General features: G+C 35.0%; 1 protein-coding gene across 1 annotated transcript; it reads left to right on the top strand.

The window, feature by feature from the left end:
* Window positions 1–8,771: 8,771 nt before the first annotated feature.
* On the top strand, window positions 8,772–11,593 carry LOC133807418 (nucleoid-associated protein At4g30620, chloroplastic-like). Its single transcript, XM_062245740.1, has 7 exons — window positions 8,772–8,960; window positions 9,689–9,834; window positions 10,251–10,351; window positions 10,439–10,478; window positions 10,774–10,845; window positions 10,998–11,054; window positions 11,150–11,593. Exons 1-7 carry the CDS (start codon window positions 8,882–8,884, stop codon window positions 11,225–11,227), a joined length of 573 nt encoding a protein of 190 aa, XP_062101724.1. The 5' UTR covers window positions 8,772–8,881; the 3' UTR covers window positions 11,228–11,593.
* Window positions 11,594–22,515: the final 10,922 nt, after the last annotated feature.

Below are 22,515 nucleotides of genomic sequence, written 5' to 3'. Positions count from 1 at the left end.
GATTGTAGTGACACAACTTGTATGGTTAATTTTTAATCAATAAGACAAGATTTTTGTCCATATTTTACAAGCCTTAGTTTATAATGATTATCTTGCTAATTAGTGATGTATTTCACAGATTGTCAGCAGTGTATGAAACCTTTATAGGTTTTGGCAAACCCAAGTGGTTCCAAACAAGTTATTAAGAGCATCTCTTGTTAGTTAGCAAGTGACCAAGAAGATAACCCAAGAGTTCTCTTGCTCGGTCACTTGGGGGACACCATAGTCATACATGGACAAACAAAGGAAAAAGCATGTAATTAAAAGGACTTAGAAACGTTAATTTTTATTTATGTTAAAGTGCTTCCTGTATGTACCAAGCAACAAAAAGAGTCATAAAACAATTTCTATAGATAGGGTTGAATAGTTTTTGTTTACAACTCATTCAAAAAAATTGAACAACTCCGATTTACAGAGCCGTTCAGCTCCAAACAGAGCCACATAGCTCCAAAAAATAGTGTGTCGAGCAATAATGAAAAATAATACGAGCAGAAATACAGTCAAATCGATAAGCATTTTATAGATAAGTGTTAAGATTGCTCGAGATTAAAGACTACTCGGCTCAACCATACTATCTAAATAAAAATAAAAGATTGCTCGAGAATAAAGGTTGCTTGGCTCAGCCATTTTTTTATCTTTGCAAAATGAAAAGAGAGGCTAGAAATGGTAAGTGCTTCAATGGTCTTGAGACTGGTCAGTTGGTTGGTCTTGAGGCTAGATGGTAGGCGGGTCTTGAGGCTGGTTGGCAGGGATAGAGGTGTCAGCTGAAGCATTCAGACTAGAAGGCAGAGCAAAATCCTTGAGGGCTAGTGTATTAGCATGCTCCCCCACATTATCTTGTTCAGAGATAGAGAAAGTCAGATCCTGAACAACTAGAATATGTTTGGTAGACGCAGACTGGGCCTGGGCTTGTTCTTCCCTAGTACAGTACTGCATGAGCTCATCAAAAGCCTCCCCCAGATAGTTGTAGTTGACCCCCTTATTACGCACCCAGAAGTCGTAGAAGGTACTCATGCCAAAAGCCTCATAGGCCACAACATCAGTGGCCTTGCATCTTTCTCGGCATTTAGGGCATCCTCCAAGTCTTCTTTTTCCTTCTGGACGACTCTCCCCTCCTTAGCGTTGTTTAGGGCTATTTGCTTGAGTTTCTCCACCCTTGTCTCCAATCGATTGATATATAACTCCCTTTGCTCAGCGACATTTTTGAGGTCCTCATTATCTGTAGAAAACTGCTTGGCAGTCTTTTTTAGCTTCTGGATCTGTTGGGAGGTTCCTTCAGCATCTTTGGTCAGTTGTTCAATACGGGCCTTCAGAGAGGCATTCTCTTCAGATTCGTTCAGCAAACTGCCCACCTGCTTGTTCACCATCTTGACCCAGTGGTGAGCATAGCTAAGTGCCAAGAAGCCCTGCAACATTAAAAGAAGGAAGTCACAAAACACCGAGTAGATAAAGGACTTACCTTGATGACATCCTAGAGACCATTGCTAGTAATGTTCTCCAGAGATCTTGTGCCCATGTCGATCATGAGTTTGCTCTTAGCAGCGGATACTTTAGTCACATGCGCCTGATGGATTGCCATGGCTTTCTTCAAGGGTTCGCTGGGCTCCTCTATAGGATTTTCAACGTCACCCTCTTGAGCCTGACTCGGGGCAGAAGGCTCTTTCACAGGAGCAGTAGGGACGGGCTTCTCGGTAGAGGCTGCCTTGCTTTTGCCCTGACTAGTTTTGCCTAAAGGAATATGTCCCTTTGCCTTTTCCAGAGGGGTGTACAACTTCTTGAGGGCGGGGACTCTTTTCGGGGGCCTTTTCTACCTACTTGGTGGTCTCAGCATGAGGATCAGTTTTATGGCGCTTAGCTTAAGGAGTCTCACCACCAGAATTATCAGTTTGTCTCTCAGCAAACTTCTTAAAGAAAGCGGATGACATTTCTGCAAAACAAAAACAAGAGGTTAGAAAGTAGAACGAGCAGGGTCGAAATATGCAGAAATAAACAAGCAGACTATAAATAAGTGCAAATAGGCAGTGTCAGATCACCTTCTTCTGCTCCCTCCGAGCAGCCAGTGACCCCAATTGGGATATCTTCATCACTATCTGACGAGTCAAGATCCATACGCTCAACCAGGATCTCTTTCCCCTTTTCGTGTTAGGGAGCAGTATTAGCTTGAGGGGCACTCTACTCAGTGGTCTCTCTAATAGAAATTCCAGCCGAACTCCAGGTGTGATGCGCAACGCAGGGTCTGGCAGAAGATATAGTGGTGTTTTTTTGTTTCTTACTGGGCGACACTTGACTGGGTAGTTGCTTACTTGGCGGTTCTTTTCAGAGTGGCAATTTGTTGGGCAAATTTTTCTAGATGTACTGCCCTTACCCTTTGACTTAGGATTAGGATAGAGTCCAGCACCTACGAGCCTATCCTCAGCAGTCAAGGTGACCAAGTCTTTGCAGCTTGATTCCATAGCGGCCAAAGTTCTGAGCCCGTTTCTCCATCTCTTTAGTAGGCGTCGGACATCTAAAATGATCGTTGTGCTGAAAGGAAAGATTGTAACGACCCAAATTTGCTAATAGGGCTTAGGACCTTGATTAGCGTGCCTGGAGGGCAATAAGTGAATTATTGTTATAATATGTGAATTTATGTGAATATGTGATAGAGATGAATGTTTAGTTGAATTAAATATGCATGTGGACCCCGTTTGGTTATTAGGGGTATGTTTGAGATTTTAGCCCGTTGAGGGTATAAATGTGATATGTTTGTGATATATTTGTGTAGCACGATCCAAGACAATCCTAGGGAGCAGTTAGCCAGAAAGTCACAACGGGGTTGAGAATCCGACTCAGGGCGAGTCGAGGGGTATTTCGGGTATTAGATGTTTTATGGGGTTATCAGGTTATGGAAATAAATATTTGGAGATATATTTGAGGTTAGAATGTCTAGGAGGGAAGATTGAGGAAATTTACCATTTTGCCCTCGGGGATGTTTTTGGTACCCCGAGCCTTGAGGTAACCTTAGAGATTAAGTTAAATAAAACAAAACTTAAGAAACAAACAGAACACTCTAAACCAACCCTTTTCCCTTCATCTCTTGGTTTTCTTCTTTCTCTCTTTTCTGTAAGTTTAGTAAGGGAAGTTTTGGGTGGAAATTAGTCAAGACTAAGGAATTCAGCTGGTATTTAGGGGAGCTTGAAGCTTGGAGCTTAGGGAGCTGGTTCAGAGACTTAATCCAGCAAGGGTAAGTTTTAAATTATAAGGATTATGTTTGGAATTTCTACTGGTTTTCTTAGAGTATGCATGGTTTGGATTCTAGGACTGGTTTTGATTGTTTGATGGGTGTGGGAATTGGTTCTTGAGTTTGTTGGTATGTCTAAGTTGCATGAGTTTGAATTCTGGGCTTAATTCTGAGGTTGGGGGTGATTTTGGTTGAGATAAGTGGAGTTTGGCTCAAAGGAAATGCAAGGAAATGGTGTTTTTCTGGGTTTGGAGGTGAGGGCCGCGGCCCTAGGAGGGGCATGTCGCAGCCCGTGTGCACGCGAGGCCTTTGGAGGCCATGGTGCTCGAGGCGCATCGCGGCGCTTGGCCAAGCATGCCACGACCCATGCGTGTTCCAGGGAGGTGTTAGCCTCTATTTTGAGGCTAGCCGCGGTGCTTGTGGGGTTGGGCCGCGACCCTAGCTCAAGGAGCAGGGTGACTTGAGGGTTTTGACTTGGGAACTTAATTACTAAGGCTCGGGATGGATTTTATCACCCGGATTGATAGAATTCAAGGTTCCGGAGATTAGAATTATGACTCAAAGCTATTTAATGGATTAGAACTTGATGGACGAATATTGTTAATGCGTTGTGACTAGGGTTTCAGCGAGGCTCAGGTTAGGGGACTGTGCTCGGGATATCGGTGCTTGGAAAGCTCGGGACTCAGGTAAGAAAACCACTGTTCCCATAGAGCTTGTATGCAGGGCAGAGCCCTATATGACTGTATTGCAGGGCTTAGCCCTTTGATTGAATTTGTCCATGTTCAGTATATGCTTTATTATGCTATGGATGCAAATGTGTAAATGTTCGGCAAGAGCCGGGAACGACGCAAGCCAAAGTCGGCAAGGTCGGGAACGGCGTTAGGCACGTGAAGTGCAAGGCTGAGTGCGGCAAGGGGTCGGGAGCAGCGTTGAGCACGTGGAGTGCAAGTTGCCAGCGTGAGACCCTAAAGGATACCTGGGACGGTGTGGATCGCGAACCCAGGGCCTGGTAAAGCGCTTGGGACGGCATGGCCGTATGTGTTTATCCTATTGATGACCTATTTATATGCTAAGTGTTTGTTATGCATGTGTTTTATGCTTGTGAGGGTTTTCTTGCTGGGCTTCGGCTCACGGGTGCTCTGTGGTGCAGGTAAGGGCAAGGGGAAAGTCGACCAACCATGCGTACGGAGAGCATGAAGCGGCGCGTACATGTTTGGCCTGCCTGGCTGCCACAGCCAGTGGTTTTGAGAGATGATTGTAGTAAAACCTAGATTTTGTCGTCTAGCCAACTTTGTTGTACTTGCATGTTGTAAATATTTTTAAACAGTATTTTGGGATCCCAATTATCAAACACTTTATGATTTTCAGTAAATGGAATTATTTTCAAAGTTTATAACTCTGTTTATGATTTAATTACACTTTTGACCTAAAACCTCGATTAGTGAGTTAAATGCACACTTTAAAATCATTTAGTAACGACTCTAAGGAAGTAGGGCGTTACAAAGATGGTTGGAAACAATGTCTGTGGTGACAAAGTACTGGCTGGCATACTTCCCAACCTTAGAAATGGCTTCGGCATTGGTCAGATAAATGTTTGAATCCCTAAGGCTAAAACAGAAATACCCTGAGCGGCCCTGGCGAGGGTTGGGCTTGAGGTCAAACAAATAATTTACTTCATGAACGGAGGGCACTGGCCAGCCCTCGGATTTGTACAAGACGTATAGGGCGGATAGAAACCTAATATCTTTAGGACTAATCTGGGTAGGGAAAATCCCAAAATAGTCTGCCACACTCCAAAAGTATGGCAGTAGGGGCATGGTGGCACCAGAAGTAATGTGGTACCTACTCTAAGCGTAAAACCCAAATCCAGGATTCTCTGCCATCTGCTGGGCGGTGGGCTTGAGAATAGTGGCACTCCAAGGTTTGAAATGCCCCTTGACGTTCTTCGGTTGCTTGTTGGAGATGGTGCTAGTAGGAGCTGAGTATAGGGGGCTTTTCCTTCTCCTGAGACGGGTTTAAAATAGCCTCAGTATAAATCTTTGTGGCATATTCTAGCTCGGACTCTTCTTCCTGGCCAAATCTGATTGCCCCTTCATCAGTGGGCGATGCCTCTTGGTTTCCAGTAACGGTGGCACAACGGGCCACATGGGGATTATGTGCATTGTACGCACGAGTCGTATTCTTTGTACAAGCCATAATCATTGGCTGGCAGAGGGGCCTTTTAGGCTGGTCAGTACCTCTGCACGGTGATTGTTGCGGTAGGCCGATATTAGCTCGGTGATAACCTCCCTAGCAGTCTGCACGTACATTAAAAAGGGGGAAAGGAAGAGGTGAGAGCACCGAAAAATGATGGTCGATGTATACGTTTTTATTGTACTGACCAGTATAAAATGACGAACAGTGAAAAACATATCAAGAACAAGAAAACCGAGGAAACGAAAAAAATATTCAAAAAAATTTCAAGAAATGTTCTTCATGTTCTTAAAGAACACCAAACACAAACCATTCAGAAAAGGGAATCGTGAGGTGGATTTTTACAAAATCAAAGGATAATTGGGCACGGGCTAGCTCTCGAACAAACTGGGATGAGAAGGTTTAGGGTTTTTAGGTTGGCTCTGGTTTGTGTGAAGTAAAGAAGAAGGTGAAAAGAGAAGAAAAGGTTGGGTACCCCTATTTATTGGAAAAAATAAGTGAGCTTCGTCCTACCAAAATTTAATGCATTCATCCACTTAGCAGTCTCTTCAGTTGCTCCCAATACGCCTCCCCACGCACGTCAGCAATAAACCCTGACCGCCCGTCCACCTCTCTCACCAATCACGCCCTCTCAGCTGCCACCCACGTCAGCCCACTTCTTGAAAGTTGCACAATCGTCAATGCAATCAAGTAATTATGACACTTTATGGTTACCAAAAAGAGGCGGGAATGAGTGAAAAATCATTTATTGGAAACTTAAAGAAATACAAAGGTTATTAATTGTACCAGATGCTATGCCACGTAGCAAGGAGCATATACCCCTGACCTGGTTGGACAGTATGGTCCCCATAAGAAAGTTTCCATGTTGCTTAGCACCATTACAAACTTGGAGGGCAAATGCTATCCCAAAAATTGACATATATGATGTGGCAATAATCTTGAACACGTGGCATTATGTTTTAGACATGGCGTTAGGCCGGGCAGGCTGGTTGGGGTATACTCACATAATATATAATAGTTACTGCTCGGCAGGACCTCCAGAAAACTTGTTGCTCATTATGATAGACAGATAAACCAGGTTGGTGGAAAGCAGTTACGCACACCATGCACCTAACAACCTGAAAACTCGGTCAAGGCTCCTAAAGAATAGGGCAACAATTGTCTGGGAGAATATGGGGATATTTTCCTACCAGTTACGCTCGGGCGCAACCTATGGGCCATTGGATCGGTATAAATACAAAACCTCCACCACAGTGGAGGGGGTTCACGAAATCGCCTACCGACCAGTGTTTAGAAATATTTCGGACAACCTATTTTTATACCTAGCAGTGATTCTGCCTTAATGTATTGTCTTTTACACATAGAAATTCACTTGTAATCATTTGTGATCTTGTGTAAACCTTCAAGATTAATACAAAACTGAGGGAAAGTAGGTTATTACCAATCTTTGGGGTCGAACTTCTATAAATCCTAGTGTTCTTTATTCTTTATTGCTCATTATTATTTGGACTCCGTATCAGTTGACTAAAAAATCAGTCAACATAATGAAATTTAATGTTATTTATTTAACCTATTTTATAGTAATAAATTTATATTTTATTCTTATTCTAATAAAAACATTAAATATTTTATTGTGATTGTTATACCCAAAAATTGGAGAATGCATCCTAGGAGGCTAAGGAGAATGCATCTAGGAGAGTGCCTCTTAGGAGAGCTAAGGGGAGTGGTCCTAGGAGACTCCAAGGAGGATGTGGTCCTAGGAGACCCCAAGGAGGGTGTGGTCCTAGGAGACCCCAAGGGTGTGTAGGAGGCAAGCCTCCCAAGGTTTTCTAAGTGTTGGCTCGAACGTGTCCAAGGTAAATAGCTAAGGAGGAGGACTCTCATGCAAGAGAATGGAGACTTAGACTTTCATAAGGAAAGTCTATACAATGTTCGATCGGACATGTTTGGGAGATGCTAAAGAAGGTTGCCTCAATATTGTCCAAGGTGAGGTTGCCTCAATGTTGTCCAAGGTGAGGTGCCAAGGAGGTTGCCTCGGACCACCTTAGTCCGAGGAGAAGCCAAGGAGATTGGTTCAAGGAGGAACATGGCATGCTAGAGGAGAGTGCATGTTAGAGGAGAGAAGTGCATCTCCTACCACCATGCACGTTCAACCTACCACCATGCACGTTCAACCAGCCCTTGCATGGGTAGCGAGTAGGAGGTGGACCAACTAGCTAGAGGAGACTAAGTCAGATACAACTTCAACAACATGCGCGGGAATCTCTCATTCTTCCCACAAATGGGGAGTTTGTTACATTTTGAATGTTGAATGTTTATTTGTAATATAAATATAATAAATATAGTAAAATATCCCTATTATAAGGGGATATCAGTTGAGGATCCCATCTCTATAAATAGAGAGCTTATGAGATGAGAGAGGGTCCCTTCTGCTTATTCTTTCTAGAGAGATAAAATTGGGTCTGTCTATTCTAGAGAGAGAAAGTGCTGAAATTAGAGAGAATTCTTGTATTTTCACAATTTATACTGAAGAAACTCAGTTGGCATAGTCCATCTGATCTTGAGTATAGATTTATAAATCACAACTCTAAGTGGATTAGGCTATTACCGACAATCGGGGCTGAACCACTATAAAAATTCTGTGTTATTTACTTTTCTTGTTTATACCGTCTGTTGTCGTTTACATTCTCTTGAAGGTTCGTCGTATTTGACGTTCTCACGTCGTTGGCTAAAAACGCAGTCAACAGTGATTTTAAAATTATTTTTTTTAAAAAAGTCCAAATAATAACTAAAAAAAAATTTAAACTCTTTTACGGTCTAAAATATAAAATAAAAGTTTAGCTAAAAGCGCCCTTAGTTTAATTTATTAAAATTTATGTTTTTTAATTTATTTTGATCAATTTCAATTAATTTTGTGTAAATTTGAAGGTAGTCATACAAGCACCCGTAAGAGTATCTCCAATGCTTGTAGCCACAGAGGTGGCTTGAACATATTTGTAATATAAAATGACATCTTGTCAATGTCAAGTAAGATTTTTATTTGTTGTGACTAGAGAAATTGTCACTTTCAGGCAACGTTGCCTATTCTTATTTTGAAAAATTAATAATATTTTATACAAATTTATGTACTTTTCGCGACAACAAAGTTGCTTTCAATGGAGATGCTCTAAGTATTTCGTAGGTAGTCCAAATTAACCGAAAATGTACGGATACACTAGCCCAACAAGGTAATTCAGAGGCCTGAAAGAAAGGCCCAATAGAGCGATAAAGGCCCAATAGTACCAAAATTGCCACCAAATGCAAATCCGGAAGAGTAGGAGCACTGCCTTTTCTTGTTCTTGTTCTTAGTTCTTACTCCTCCTGTCTGTAGTTTCTTTCTTCCGTTCTTGTTCAACAACCTTCTCTTCTGTTTTCATTCGCTTACCTCTAATGGCTTCTACCACTGCTTTAACGTCACACCTAGCTAATGGCAACCGACTCGCTGACCCCAGAACACGCCTCTCTTTCTGTAAGTTCTTCACGGCTTTGCTTAAGTTTGACGCTTAATTTAATGTTTTCTTGTTCTCTGTGTAATTCATTTCTTATTATTGTATTCATAACGCTCTGTGGATTCTGGTATTCATGCTTATTAGAAGCCAGTACCCTTTTGTTGTAGTAAACATGAATTTACTCGTCTTCTTGGATATTGGGTGTTTGGTTTTGTGTATGTTTTTATTTATTTATTTTTAAAGAAAGCGTGGGAAGCTTTAGAAGATAACCAATGAGTTATTCCAAGATTTAATATGTTTTCAATCATGAACATCCCCATGCATGGATTATGGTTGGTTTAGTCAGTAAAGACTAAATATTCCGAGTAATTGTGAATTGGTGACAGAAATGTCAAGCCATTTGTGATCATATACTTGTACGACATGGTAAACATGATTCCGTTCATCTCAACGTGTTTGCATATTATTAGAAATAATCTGCCATTGGTACAATATGGTTAACACAATAACTTTATATAGAAACCAATTGGTTTGAAGTTGGAACCCCTATCCTACACTAAAAAGGCCTCTTTCTCCCAATTTGTAATGCATATGTCAGAGTTTATGGAATAGTTCTTTTTGGGTGCGCTTGGTCTTTTCGTTGTGTTTGTTGTTAACAGGTTCTTAGTGCAATAAATATTTTTCCTCGAAAACTTATGGCATACCATGATGTAAATCAAGCTTAACAAACATCCTATACTGCATCCAGGTGAAGCAGACTTGTGTAAAGGTCGTCCCTTGGTTCTATCTTGGTCTACTAATAAGACTGGGAGGAGAACAAGATCTCTTCGTCTATATGGCTTATTTGGTGAGAAGAAGGATGACAATGGAAAAAGTGATGATGGAACTTCAAAGGTTTAGCAACTTAGCTTTCCTGCTCCTGTTAATTATTATCTAGACTATGCATTGTAGCAGTAAACTTTACTTTATGAAAGTAGTTATGCATATATAGCCCAACTCTACGATTTTGTTGTCATTGCAACTTAACACTCACAAGCCATCTGAGCATGCATGTGCTAACTAAAGGCAATCCTTCTAGTTTTGATTCAGTTATAAACTAACAGAACTGCCCTTCAACCAAGTTGTGATGAAATTAAAACGAAACCCAAGTCACTTGGGTAGCGCAGGTAATTTTTCAGAAGTAGATGAGGAGGAAAAGATACCATTATAGTAATGTTGAATGTCATATCATATCCTGCATATACTGCAAGGTTTTGTCCTTTTTTTACTTTTCCTTTCCCTCAACTTCCTTATGTGCCATTTTATTTCAGGCAGGGAAAATGGGTAATATGCAAAATCTATACGAAACTGTTAAGAAAGCCCAAATGGTGGTACAAGTTGAGGCAGTGCGTGTGCAGAAAGAGCTTGCTGTGTATGTTTATTCCCTTTGTTTTTTGCTATTGGATTGTAATATTAAATTTTGTCATGGTAACATCTTTTCATTTTCACTGTTTTTCAGGGCAGAGTTTGATGGTTATTGTGAAGATGAGCTTATAAAGGTGTGGTTTGCTTGTTTTTTAGGGTAAAGGTGGTCCTATGATCATTCCTTATGAATAGGATCAATTTCAGGAACCTAAGATTGATGCCTTTTTCTTTTATCATAGTGGGCATAGTAGCACAATTATTATTTTTCCTTTTCAATATATATATAGAAAAGCTTTTTATCTTAATTTTCAGAACGCCATAGTACATGGATCTTGGATTGTATCCTATTCCCAATTTTTTCCTTTTCATAATACAAACTTATTTGCTGTAAGATACCCGTTAATTATCAGATTAATATTTTTTTTCTAGGCAACACTCTCCGGTGACCAGCAGCCAGTGCGCCTTGAGATAACTGAGGCAGCCATGGAACTTGGGCCAGAAGTAGGTGGAGATTATTTAGTGTCATATACAATCTTTATGACCTCTTCTAGCAATAAATATATATATCTGTGTGTGTAACCAAAGCCGGTTATTCTTTTTGTTTATCAGAAGATAATGCATATTTGTGCTTACATGTACTTTCATGATGGCAGAAACTCTCTCTTTTGGTTACTGAAGCATACAAGGATGCCCACCAGAAGAGCGTTCAGGTAAAAAAATATTATTCTCCTTTGGGGGCATCTCGTTTGCTTCTTGATGATTGATACTAACAACAGGTGTGTTGTGCTTGTGTTTCATCTCACAGGCCATGAAGGAGAGAATGAGCAATCTTGCCCAAAGTTTAGGAATGCCACCACAAGGCCTGAACGAGGAGCAAAAGTGATAACCGAGACATATCTGTTTGTTTTGGTTTAGTTCGTATTTGGTCTTAATTTTGTAGCTTAAGGGGTAAATTTGTTGATTGTTTCTGGATAGCCTTTGGGATCATGCATGCTTTTTGAGTTGTCTCAAAATTGGTCTTTTAGACTACTGGTATGGTAAATGGTGTCATGATTTTTCTTCTTTTTTTTTTTGGAACCATAGAGGGTCATATTTGGTTTAGAAGAATAGAATTAGAATGGTATCAAGAATTATAATGAAATTTTGAATGAATAAGATAAAAATAGAACTAGTTGTCATATAGTGATATGATTTCATCAAATAACAGAGGCCACAATGTGTGGTGTTAATAAATAGAAATGTTCCTTGATCTTTGAGTATCATATCCTACAATTTTTTTTTATTATTATTATTATTTTGCATTGACGTTGGAAATTAATTAACTGCCAACTCTCAATAATTGAATAAATATGGGGAAATTTACCAAAACACCTTCAATTTTATTATTATTTTTTTTTAAAATACAATACATATCTCAGTTTTCAAAAGTACAGAAGCGTAAATTTAATTTTTTAAACATTTATAAAAACACGCTGACAATTGACTTCTTTGTAAAATACTAAAACTAAAATTTGACAACATTTACAGAGCTAAAATAAGCATACAAATAGCTTAGTTATAAATAAATATGACCAAAAGATATAAAAAAAATTGTGATTAAAAATGAATTTAGAAGATAAAATAAAAGCGAGAATAAAATTCAATAATTAAAAGTGATAAGGTGTCAAAAATTCCTATGTTTTGTTTATTTATTTGGATTTATATCATGAAAACATTCATTATTACAAGCTAAGTAATATTCTAATAAAAAACTAACTTATATAAGCAATCTATACAAGTTATATCAAAATCAGATATACCAAATACACTATAGAAAATATATACTAATTTTAGAATTATTTAAATGGTTATTAACAATTATGATGATGTGATAACATACTGAGTTGATATAGCAAGTTATTAATAGGTAAATATTTTTTTTTTTACATTAATTTTGAATTTTCATATATAATGCTTAAATAATATTTTTTTTAATTCTTTAATTTAATAAGTATGCGACCGTCATGTAATCATGTAGCATTTCTAAAAATTAAAAAAAAAAATCAAAATTTATTTTTAGAAATATTAATTAACAACTATAAATATAGACCATTGATCTTAATCTAATGAGTATGCGCGGTGTTATACGGTTTGCAGTTTTCAATTTTATAAATGCGGTTCAAATCATCATGGATTAAGCTCGATAAGAGCTCGATGGGGTATATGGTTAGGCTCGATAGGACAGTAATTGGTTAGGCTCGATGAGGTATACGGCTAGGCTCGATGAGGTATACGGCTAGGCTCGATAAGGTCTATGGTTAGGCTCGCTAAGCTCAATAGGAGATCGATGGGGTATATGGTTAGGCTCGATAGGACAGTAATTTGTTAGGCTCGATGGGGTCTATGGTTAGACTCGACAGGATCGATAGGATATCGATATAAGCTCGATAGAACATGAATTGGTTAGGCTCGATAAGCTTGATAGGAGCTTGATGGTTTTGATTAAGGCAGAGTATGATTTTTCTCGAAGTGAGCTCGATATGAACTCGAGATCTTAACAGAACCCACACCATCTGCCTATTATCGAGCTCCCATCGAACACATATCGAGAAAAAACTAAACCAAATAATCAAGGGTCCAATCGAACCTCTATCGAGTTCCTATCAAGCACCATCGAGAAATAAATGTTATACCTATCGAGCCACTATCGAGCAGCATCGAGCTCACAAATTAATCATCTTCTACATAGTATCGAGCCCCTATCGAGCTGTTATCGAGTTGTTATCAAGCAAAACTATTGTAGAAAGCGCAGAAAACTCAGAAAAACACAGATCGCGATATCTCTCTAACAAATCCAAAAAATACACCAATAAAGGCTCAGATCTGTTCGAAATAGCTAAAAAAAAGTAAACAAACAGTACCCAACACAAAAAAAATGAACAAACTTCTTACCCATAGTTTTTCTCCTCTAAAATCCCTCAAAATAGATGTTGTCTTTGATATTGAGATCTTTTGAAAGACAATGGAGATAACTAACAACAATTTCACACGAGATTTGGAACTCATTGTGGATTTTGGTGAGAGTTTCGTGAGAGAGAAAGAGAGAGATTTGGTCTTCTTGATAAAATGGGAGGAGTACTTTAGGTAGACGTGGAATATTTAGTATCAAAATGAAAAAATTAATAGAAGTAGTATTTTTTGGTAATAATAGAGACTATTAAGGATAAAAAGGATAAAACGTTAAATTTCCCATTTTAAATTGGTTGTAATTATATATCTCTTCATGGTTGCATGCATATAAACGTCTTTTGCTTTGACCCTGTTTTTGTTTTTTAGTGTAAGTCAAGACTAGCTAATCACACGCCTTTTGCTTCGACCCTGTTTTTAGGGTCCCACCCTTAATATGAGCCACATCATCCGCTCACGTTAATCTTCCTTCTTAATTGGCAGCTTCTTTAATTAATTACTAAGAGAATGCCTTCATTTTACGGTCAATTAATTTGATTTATCTTCACAAACTATCTCTATGATGATGATGCCAAGGAGTCAACTTTTTCAGCACTCTGGAGTTCAGTAGAGATAACTGCTTTTTGACTCTTTTTCAGCACTTTGGTAGTATACCGAGCAGTTTTCCGCATTACAATCGCATTCCTTTCTCTATAACAATCTCTTTAGCTTTCCATTTTGTGTCGGTTGGTAAAATATCTTTGATGAATTTCTCTTGTATTGCCGTTGAAACCTAAGAGTGGTGGTTGATATGTTTATTATAATAATATCATTCAAAGATTTAAAGATATGTAAGAGTCCAATCAATTTATGTATTTAGTAATGTGAACAAAAAAAGACAGACAAGAAAACAAAATTATATTGCATAAAAAATGAGAATTCAATCATACAACTGGAATAATAAAACTAACAAAAGAAAAATATATTTTAACAGATGCAAGAGGTTGTGAAATTAAAATGTTTAATGATTGTTTGGAGACAACTTCATATCAGAAATAGTTAAAAAATAATAAGCATAATTTATAAATTTTAATATATGAAACTAATAAGTCAGTATAATATATATACATATAAAGATGTAATTATATGTTGATAAATACGAAGGAGAAATGGATGAGTGATTTTAAATGTAAATGGCAAAATCAACACATAGTATATATGTTGGGGCATTTTAAATATCACTAAAAATGAAACTAATAATGTAATTAAAATTTTAAAATTTAAGTAAAACATCTAAATCATAGTTTAAGAATAATTGAAACTATTGTACAATTATGTAAATACGCTACGAAAATACTATGAACACCATAGGGATGAGAATTCTAATGAAAACAAAATCTGAGAAAAATGGTAAGAGAATAATATTAAAAAAAAACTTCTGCAACTGAATTAGTAATAATTTTTTACTCTGTTTAAAACAACTAATACAGAATGCACCAAAGGGCATGTTTTATAATCAGGGCATGTTTTATAATCAGTACAAACGAATTGTAAAGGGTAAGGATTTTCAAAGATGTAAGGAACTCAACAATTGAGCCTTCCCTTTTCAATTTAACTAATTTTATTTTTTTTGATAGTAGAAACTCATGGTTTTCATTCATTCATTAAGAACAAAGATCAAAGATCTCTTACAACAGCTCTTGATAAGCTCAAACGACAAATCTATCTCTACAAGACAAGCAGTAACAATGGCATCAATAGCCAACAAGATCAGTTTTTTAATGGCATACAAGCCTAAGCCATGGTCAACAACAATAATCAAACTATGAAAGATAGTTGATAAAGGAAAAAAATCAGGGGTATTTGCTATCAAAACTCAAACTATAAAGCTATTTTTCAGCAAAACAAATATTCTATACATATCATTTTTTATAGAATAAAATAAATATAAGTAAATTAGGATATTAATTACAAGATTGAATAGAATTCTTACTTCTCAGAGATCTTCAACTGAAGCCCCAACTGCTGAAATGCACAGAATCCTACAAAAATATATAGAAGAATTATAATATCTATCAAAGAGAATAAAGAAGCAAAATAAAATAAAAAGGTAAAGAACAAAGCCATTATTTTTTTCATTTTGTTTATTGAAATAGAAGAGAAGTAATTCATGGAAAATGTGAAATAAAATTCACGGAGCCCTAAAATGACCTTTTATCTTCAACTTACTTAGTTTTTGAATGCTGAGAAAAAGTTTTGAAATGCAGAGAAAAAAGAGTAAATAAAGATAAAGAAAAAAGCAAAAAAAAAGATATATAAAATAAATATTTTATAGAAATTAAATCATATCAAAATTTGTTGTAGTGAAAATAATGATAAGTGTATTGTGCATGTTTGACACGTTTTGATTTAACTTTTTTTTTTCAGCAAACATTTTTATTGCTTCACTACTAAGATACTAATATTTTAATAATAATTATGATATATATAGAATATTCTTTCACTAAAAAATATTCCTTCACTTATTGAATATCACGGTTTCTATATATACTATATATATATATAGTATAGATATTTCAGAATTTTTGTTTATTTGTTTGTTTGGTGCTGAAACTGAGAAATGTATTTGTATATTTAATTAAGATTATTTTTAATTATTATTATTAATCTGTTTGTTATTATTATGATTGTTTTTATTAATAATATTTTGGGCTGGATTTAACATATTTAGGTTAGGCCTAGGGCTAATATTATATATTATTATTCTCATTATTATTGTTGTTATTTTGTATGTTTGATAGTGTTGGTTGATAATTTTTTAGTATTAGGATAGGCTGAAATATGGATTTAGTTGACAAGGGAAAATTACAACTTCCTCTGTAAATTAGAAAATATTTGATTTTTCATGATTAAAATCAGTGCTACTTCTTTTTCTAGTTACACTAAACAATATCAATCCATGACTTGTATTTAGATATTAGAAACAAAATTATATAAGACAAAAATATAATTATTTTAACTGAACCATTTAAAATAAATAAAAAAAAAAGCTATTCTATATGAGAAAAACTTAAAATTTTGCAAAGCAAAAATCTCTTTTTTCTTCTTACTAAACTATTTTAATCATACCTATTTGTATTATACAAATATTACAATTTTGATATTATATATACACTTTTTAAAATGTCTTAAACTTTTAATATAAGATTGGATATGGATATACAGACAATTGGAAATCCTTTTGTGCATCAAATGTTATCATTAAGTATGACAAACACTGGCATGGATCATCTTCAGTCCAACTTCTGTTTGTTTAGGTGCCTATACTTGTATGTCTTCCAGCTCTTTACTTTTAACTTAAAGAGAGATTGTGAGAATGATTCTTAATTAAAAATATTATTATTAATGTTAGAAAAAAAAAAGGCACAGTCATTTTATGGGTTGTGCCTATACCTTTTTATTATACGGTGATAGTTATAATAAAAAGTTTATACCCTATATATATATATATATATATCTCTATGTTTTTACATACAGTATATTTTAATTTTTTTTTTTATAAATTTTCTAAACATTTTAATGAACTGTGACTTGCTAAGTTTTCTTTTTTAAAAATATTTTTAATACCCTCCTTGAAAAAGAGTTAAAAAAAAAAGGTTACAGTAAGGTTGTGTTTGGTAAAATTTTTGTTTTTGAATTTTTTAAACACAAAAATAGAAATATTATTTTTATTTTTTTATTTTAAAAAAAATAAAAATATGTTTGATAACTATTTTTGTTTTTTGTTTTAAAAAATAAAAAATAATAAATTCGTTTAATTTTTTTTTAACAATATAAAATAAGGTGTTTATTTGAAGTGGAGAAGAAAAAAAAATGAAAAGTTAAAAACAGTTTTAAAAAATTATGAAAATGAACAAAAATTATTTTCAAAATATGAAGAATTTTAATTAAAATTTACAAAAATAATAAATAAAATTAGAGTTATCACACATTATTATATGTTTAATTATTAAGTTTTTAATTAATTAAATAAAAAAACTATTTTTTTTGTAAGGACCAAACAACACTAATACAATTTCCCGTTTTTAAATAATGAAAAATTTATTACGTTGTGTATAAAACTGTTGGGTTTTGAGAAGAGGCCCAACTCGCGGCTGGGCCACCAACTCGTGCTGGGTTCATGGGCCACACATAATGGAGGAAGGCCCACGACTCGGAGGGGTTGCTGCTGGGCGAGAGGACCATTGGATGCTGCTGGAAAGAAAATGGCGTTGGGCCGCAGGCTTCATGGGCCTCGTAAAGGATGAAGGAGCCCAGGCAGGCCGATGAGGTTTGGGCCTGGAGGGTAGCAGCTGGGCTTGGAGGGCTTCTAGGCCAGCGGGCCTAGAGCATCAAATGGTACTTTCAATTTTTTTTCTTTAAAGTTTTTTGCCACTTTCTTTCCTTTCTTTTTCTTACTTTTCGTTTGGACAAAAATACATTTTATTTCCTACAAAATAATCATAAACTAAATTAAAATTAAATATTTTCAATAATAAAATATACAACATTAGTCTCATGAAAATTTTAATTGAAACTCGATTTACATTCACATTTTTTACCTCAAACTAAACATCAATAATTGAAATAATTAAATTACAACATTTTATAATTAAATAACTATATAAACAGACATAAGTTTATAAACACAAGGCTGAGGGTACGGGTCCGGGCCAAAGGCCGAGGTCCGTGGCCAGGGTTGGGATCGGGGGTTAGGGTAGTGAATACCAAAGACAATATGGTATAAAAACACAATCATTTACAATATTATACAATACAATACGTCGTTGAGAAAGTCTCCTCACTCATTCTTACCCTCTATATATTTATTACTCATTCTCTCTCTCCACACTCTCTTTATAGCTAGACAGAGAGAAAAGAAAAGAAAGATAAGAGTTAGAAAGAAAGAGTGGGTTTTCAAGTGTGATAATGGGGAATTACATGTTTAGGTTATCTGATATGATTCCCAACGCTTGGTTTTACAAGCTCAAAGATATGGTCAAAAAATCCAGAAACCAAACGACTAATAAGAAACCACCACCTTTACACTCTTCCCCAACCACAACACCAAATACCAAACCATCCCCACCCAGAAAATCATCCAAATAGAGGCTTCGGAGAAGAAGACCCACCAAATCATCATCATCACCATCGCAAAACGAGGTCGCTATCGACGTGGATAGGGCTTCTCTTCTGTCTAGAAAAACGGGTTCGGCAGAAGGTTTCAATTCGTTTCCTGACCTGGAACTCCCTCCAATCATCACCAAACCCAAGAAAAAACAAGAAACAAACCTCACTGGCTCTGAAGTGGTTCCGGTCAAGGAACAGAGTAAGAGTAGTACTCGAGAGTATTGAAAAGCGCAATGTATTCGACCGCAGAGAAAAGTGGTGTGAAAACCGCGGAGAAAGGTACCCTTTTCTCTGCAGTTTATTCAACACAACCGCAAAGAAAGGTACCATTTTCTCTGCGGTTGTGTTGAATAAACCGCAGAGAAAGCCATTTTAATAAAAAAAAATTATTTTTCAATTTCGATTGTATATAATTATTTTCAATTCTGATTATATATATTTTAAATATTATAACCTAATTTGATAACTAATTTTCAATATTATATATATATATATACATTTCATAAAAAATTATAAAAAATTATGTCAAATACAATACATTTTAAGGAGTAAACATAATTAATATTAACATAATCAAAATACATATAAACTAGATAAATAATATAAAAATAACAAAAAACCTAAATAATTAAAAAAAAACAAAAAAAGTCAAGTTTTAGTGATCAATACCTGATTTGAACAATAATTAAATAACTATATAAACAGACATAAGTTTATAAATACAAGGCTGAGGGTACGGGTCCGGGCTTAAGGTCGAGGTCCGTGGCCAGGGTTGGGGTCGGGGGTTAGGGTAGTGAATACCAAATACAATATGGTATAAAAACACAATCATTTACAATATTATACAATACAATACGTCGTTGAGAAAGTCTCCTCACTTATTCTTACCCTCTATATATTTATTACTCATTCTCTCTCTCCACACTCTCTTTATAGCTAGACAGAGAGAAAATAAAAAAAAAGATAAGAGTTAGAAAGAAAGAGTGGGTTTTCAAGTGTGATAATGGGGAATTACAGGTTTAGGTTATCTAATATGATGCCCAACGCTTGGTTTTACAAGCTCAAAGATATGGTCAAAAAATCCAGAAACCAAACGACTAACAAGAAACCACCACCTTTACACTTTTCCCCAACCACAACACCAAATACCAAACCGTCCCCAACCAGAAAATCATCCAAACAGAGGCTTCGGAGAAGAAGACCCACCAAATCATCATCATTACCATCGCAAAACGACGTCGCTATCGACGTGGATAGGGCTTCTCTTCTTTCTAGAAAAACGGGTTTGGCAGAAGGTTTCGATTCGTTTTCCGACCTGGAACTCCCTCCGAGCATCACCAAATCCAAGAAAAAACAAGAAACAAACCTCACTGGCTCTGAAGTGGTTCCGGTCAAGGAACAGAGTAGGAGTAGTACTCGAGAGTATTGAAAAGCGCAGTGTATTCAACCGCAGAGAAAAGTAGTATGAAAACCGCGGAGAAAAGCCACACTTTTCTCTGCAGTTGTGTTGAAAAAACCGCGGAGAAAGGTACCATTTTCTCTGCGGTTGTGTTGAATAAACCGCAGAGAAAGTCATTTTAATAAAAAAAAAAAAATTCAATTTCGATTGTATATAATTATTTTCAATTCTGATTATATATATATATATATATTTTCAATATTATAACCTAATTTGATAACTAATTTTCAATATTATATATATATACATTTCGTAAAAAAATATAAAAAATTATGTCAAATACAAACATTTTAAGGAGTAAACATAATTAATATTAACATAATCAAAATACATATAAACTAGATAAATAATATAAAAATAACAAAAAACCGAAATAATTAAAAAAACAACAAAAAAAGTCAAGTTTTAGTGATCAATACCTGATTTGAACAATAAAAATGTCTCTTAATCCTTCACAAACGTTCAAAAATGTTGGAGAAAAGCTTGAAAATCACCCTATAAACATACATTCAAAACACATTATACTCAATCAATAGATCTTGATTTTTGCCCTAAAACTTCAAAACAAATCAATATATATGTATATTTACATGAGTTGTAGCTTAAATATGGAAGAAAATGAAAAAGCAAACTAAAAAAAGGTGAAAAGAGCACTAACCGTGGTTGGGGAAGAAGTGTTTGCGCCGTTCTTCTCGGGTCTGCCAAAGTGGAAGAAATTAGAAGAATGAGTAAAGGTTGTGAGTCGAGGGTTTTATGTAGGGTAAGGGCTTTCTCCGCAGTTCCATAAAGAAAATCGCAGAGAAAGGTACATTTTTCTCTGCGGTTTTCTTTATGGAACCGCAGAGAAAAGTCTATTTTTTTTCCCACTTCGTGTTTCAGACTCATTTGAACATTTTCTTTGCATTTTTAATTTAATGCTAGAAAAAAAGTGCAGAGAAAGCCTATATTTGTAGTAGTGATTAGTAATTTATTTCCCTTTTGTAGAATATATGATTTGATTTTAAAATATATCACAAAGTATATTTTTTTTAATTTACCTCAAATTTTTACATTATACCATACATTAGCTTCTGTATTTTTTATCTATATCATTTAAATATTTTATTCATTTTAAGAAATAAAATAATTAAATATAATAGTATCATACTCGTATATATACAAAAATTATAAAAAATATATTTATAGCTTAATAAATAATATTTCACTATATTTAGAGAAATATTATTCATTTAGTTAAAAAAAATATTCATTTGCTATTGGACTTGCTCTTAGTATGGAAATTTGGTTTTTTTTTTATGTAATAATATTCTTACTTTTATTGATAAAAAAATTACTGTATTTTGTTTTAATGATATAACACAACGAAATGAGAGCAGTGGTAGTGGTAGATGAGGTATCTGACACTAAGACTAAGACTTTCAACAGGTGTGTTGTGCTTGTGTTTCATCTCACAGGCCATGAAGGAGAGAATGAGCAATCTTGCCCAAAGTTTAGGAATGCCACCACAAGGCCTGAACGAGGAGCAAAAGTGATAACCGAGACATATCTGTTTGTTTTGGTTTAGTTCGTATTTGGTCTTAATTTTGTAGCTTAAGGGGTAAATTTGTTGATTGTTTCTGGATAGCCTTTGGGATCATGCATGCTTTTTGAGTTGTCTCAAAATTGGTCTTTTAGACTACTGGTATGGTAAATGGTGTCATGATTTTTCTTCTTTTTTTTTTTGGAACCATAGAGGGTCATATTTGGTTTAGAAGAATAGAATTAGAATGGTATCAAGAATTATAATGAAATTTTGAATGAATAAGATAAAAATAGAACTAGTTGTCATATAGTGATATGATTTCATCAAATAACAGAGGCCACAATGTGTGGTGTTAATAAATAGAAATGTTCCTTGATCTTTGAGTATCATATCCTACAATTTTTTTTTATTATTATTATTATTTTGCATTGACGTTGGAAATTAATTAACTGCCAACTCTCAATAATTGAATAAATATGGGGAAATTTACCAAAACACCTTCAATTTTATTATTATTTTTTTTTAAAATACAATACATATCTCAGTTTTCAAAAGTACAGAAGCGTAAATTTAATTTTTTAAACATTTATAAAAACACGCTGACAATTGACTTCTTTGTAAAATACTAAAACTAAAATTTGACAACATTTACAGAGCTAAAATAAGCATACAAATAGCTTAGTTATAAATAAATATAACCAAAAGATATAAAAAAAATTGTGATTAAAAATGAATTTAGAAGATAAAATAAAAGCGAGAATAAAATTCAATAATTAAAAGTGATAAGGTGTCAAAAATTCCTATCTTTTGTTTATTTATTTGGATTTATATCATGAAAGCATTCATTATTACAAGCTAAGTAATATTCTAATAAAAGACTAACTTATATAAGCAATCTATACAAGTTATATCAAAATCAGATATACCAAATACACTATAGAAAATATATACTAATTTCATAATTATTTATATATTAACCATATAGGTATTTATATATACATAGATGAGTACTAACAATTATGATGATGTGATAACATAGTGACTTGGTATAGCAAGTTATCAACAGGTAAATATTTTTTTTCTACATTAATTTTGA

The sequence above is a fragment of the Humulus lupulus genome, chromosome X (genome assembly GCF_963169125.1).
Source record: "Humulus lupulus chromosome X, drHumLupu1.1, whole genome shotgun sequence".
In the NCBI taxonomy this organism is placed as follows: domain Eukaryota; kingdom Viridiplantae; phylum Streptophyta; class Magnoliopsida; order Rosales; family Cannabaceae; genus Humulus; species Humulus lupulus.
Note: the sequence above shows the minus strand (reverse complement) of the source record. Positions and strands in the feature narration are given on the sequence as shown.

Bases quoted from the DNA above. Each gene is read 5' to 3' on its own strand.
- LOC133807418 (XM_062245740.1), top strand. From the start codon at position 8,882: ATGGCTTCTACCACTGCTTTAACGTCACACCTAGCTAATGGCAACCGA. The intron at 8,961-9,688 runs GTAAGTTCTTCA...TACTGCATCCAG, and splicing joins CAGAACACGCCTCTCTTTCT to GTGAAGCAGACTTGTGTAAA. The intron at 11,055-11,149 runs GTAAAAAAATAT...TTCATCTCACAG, and splicing joins CCCACCAGAAGAGCGTTCAG to GCCATGAAGGAGAGAATGAG.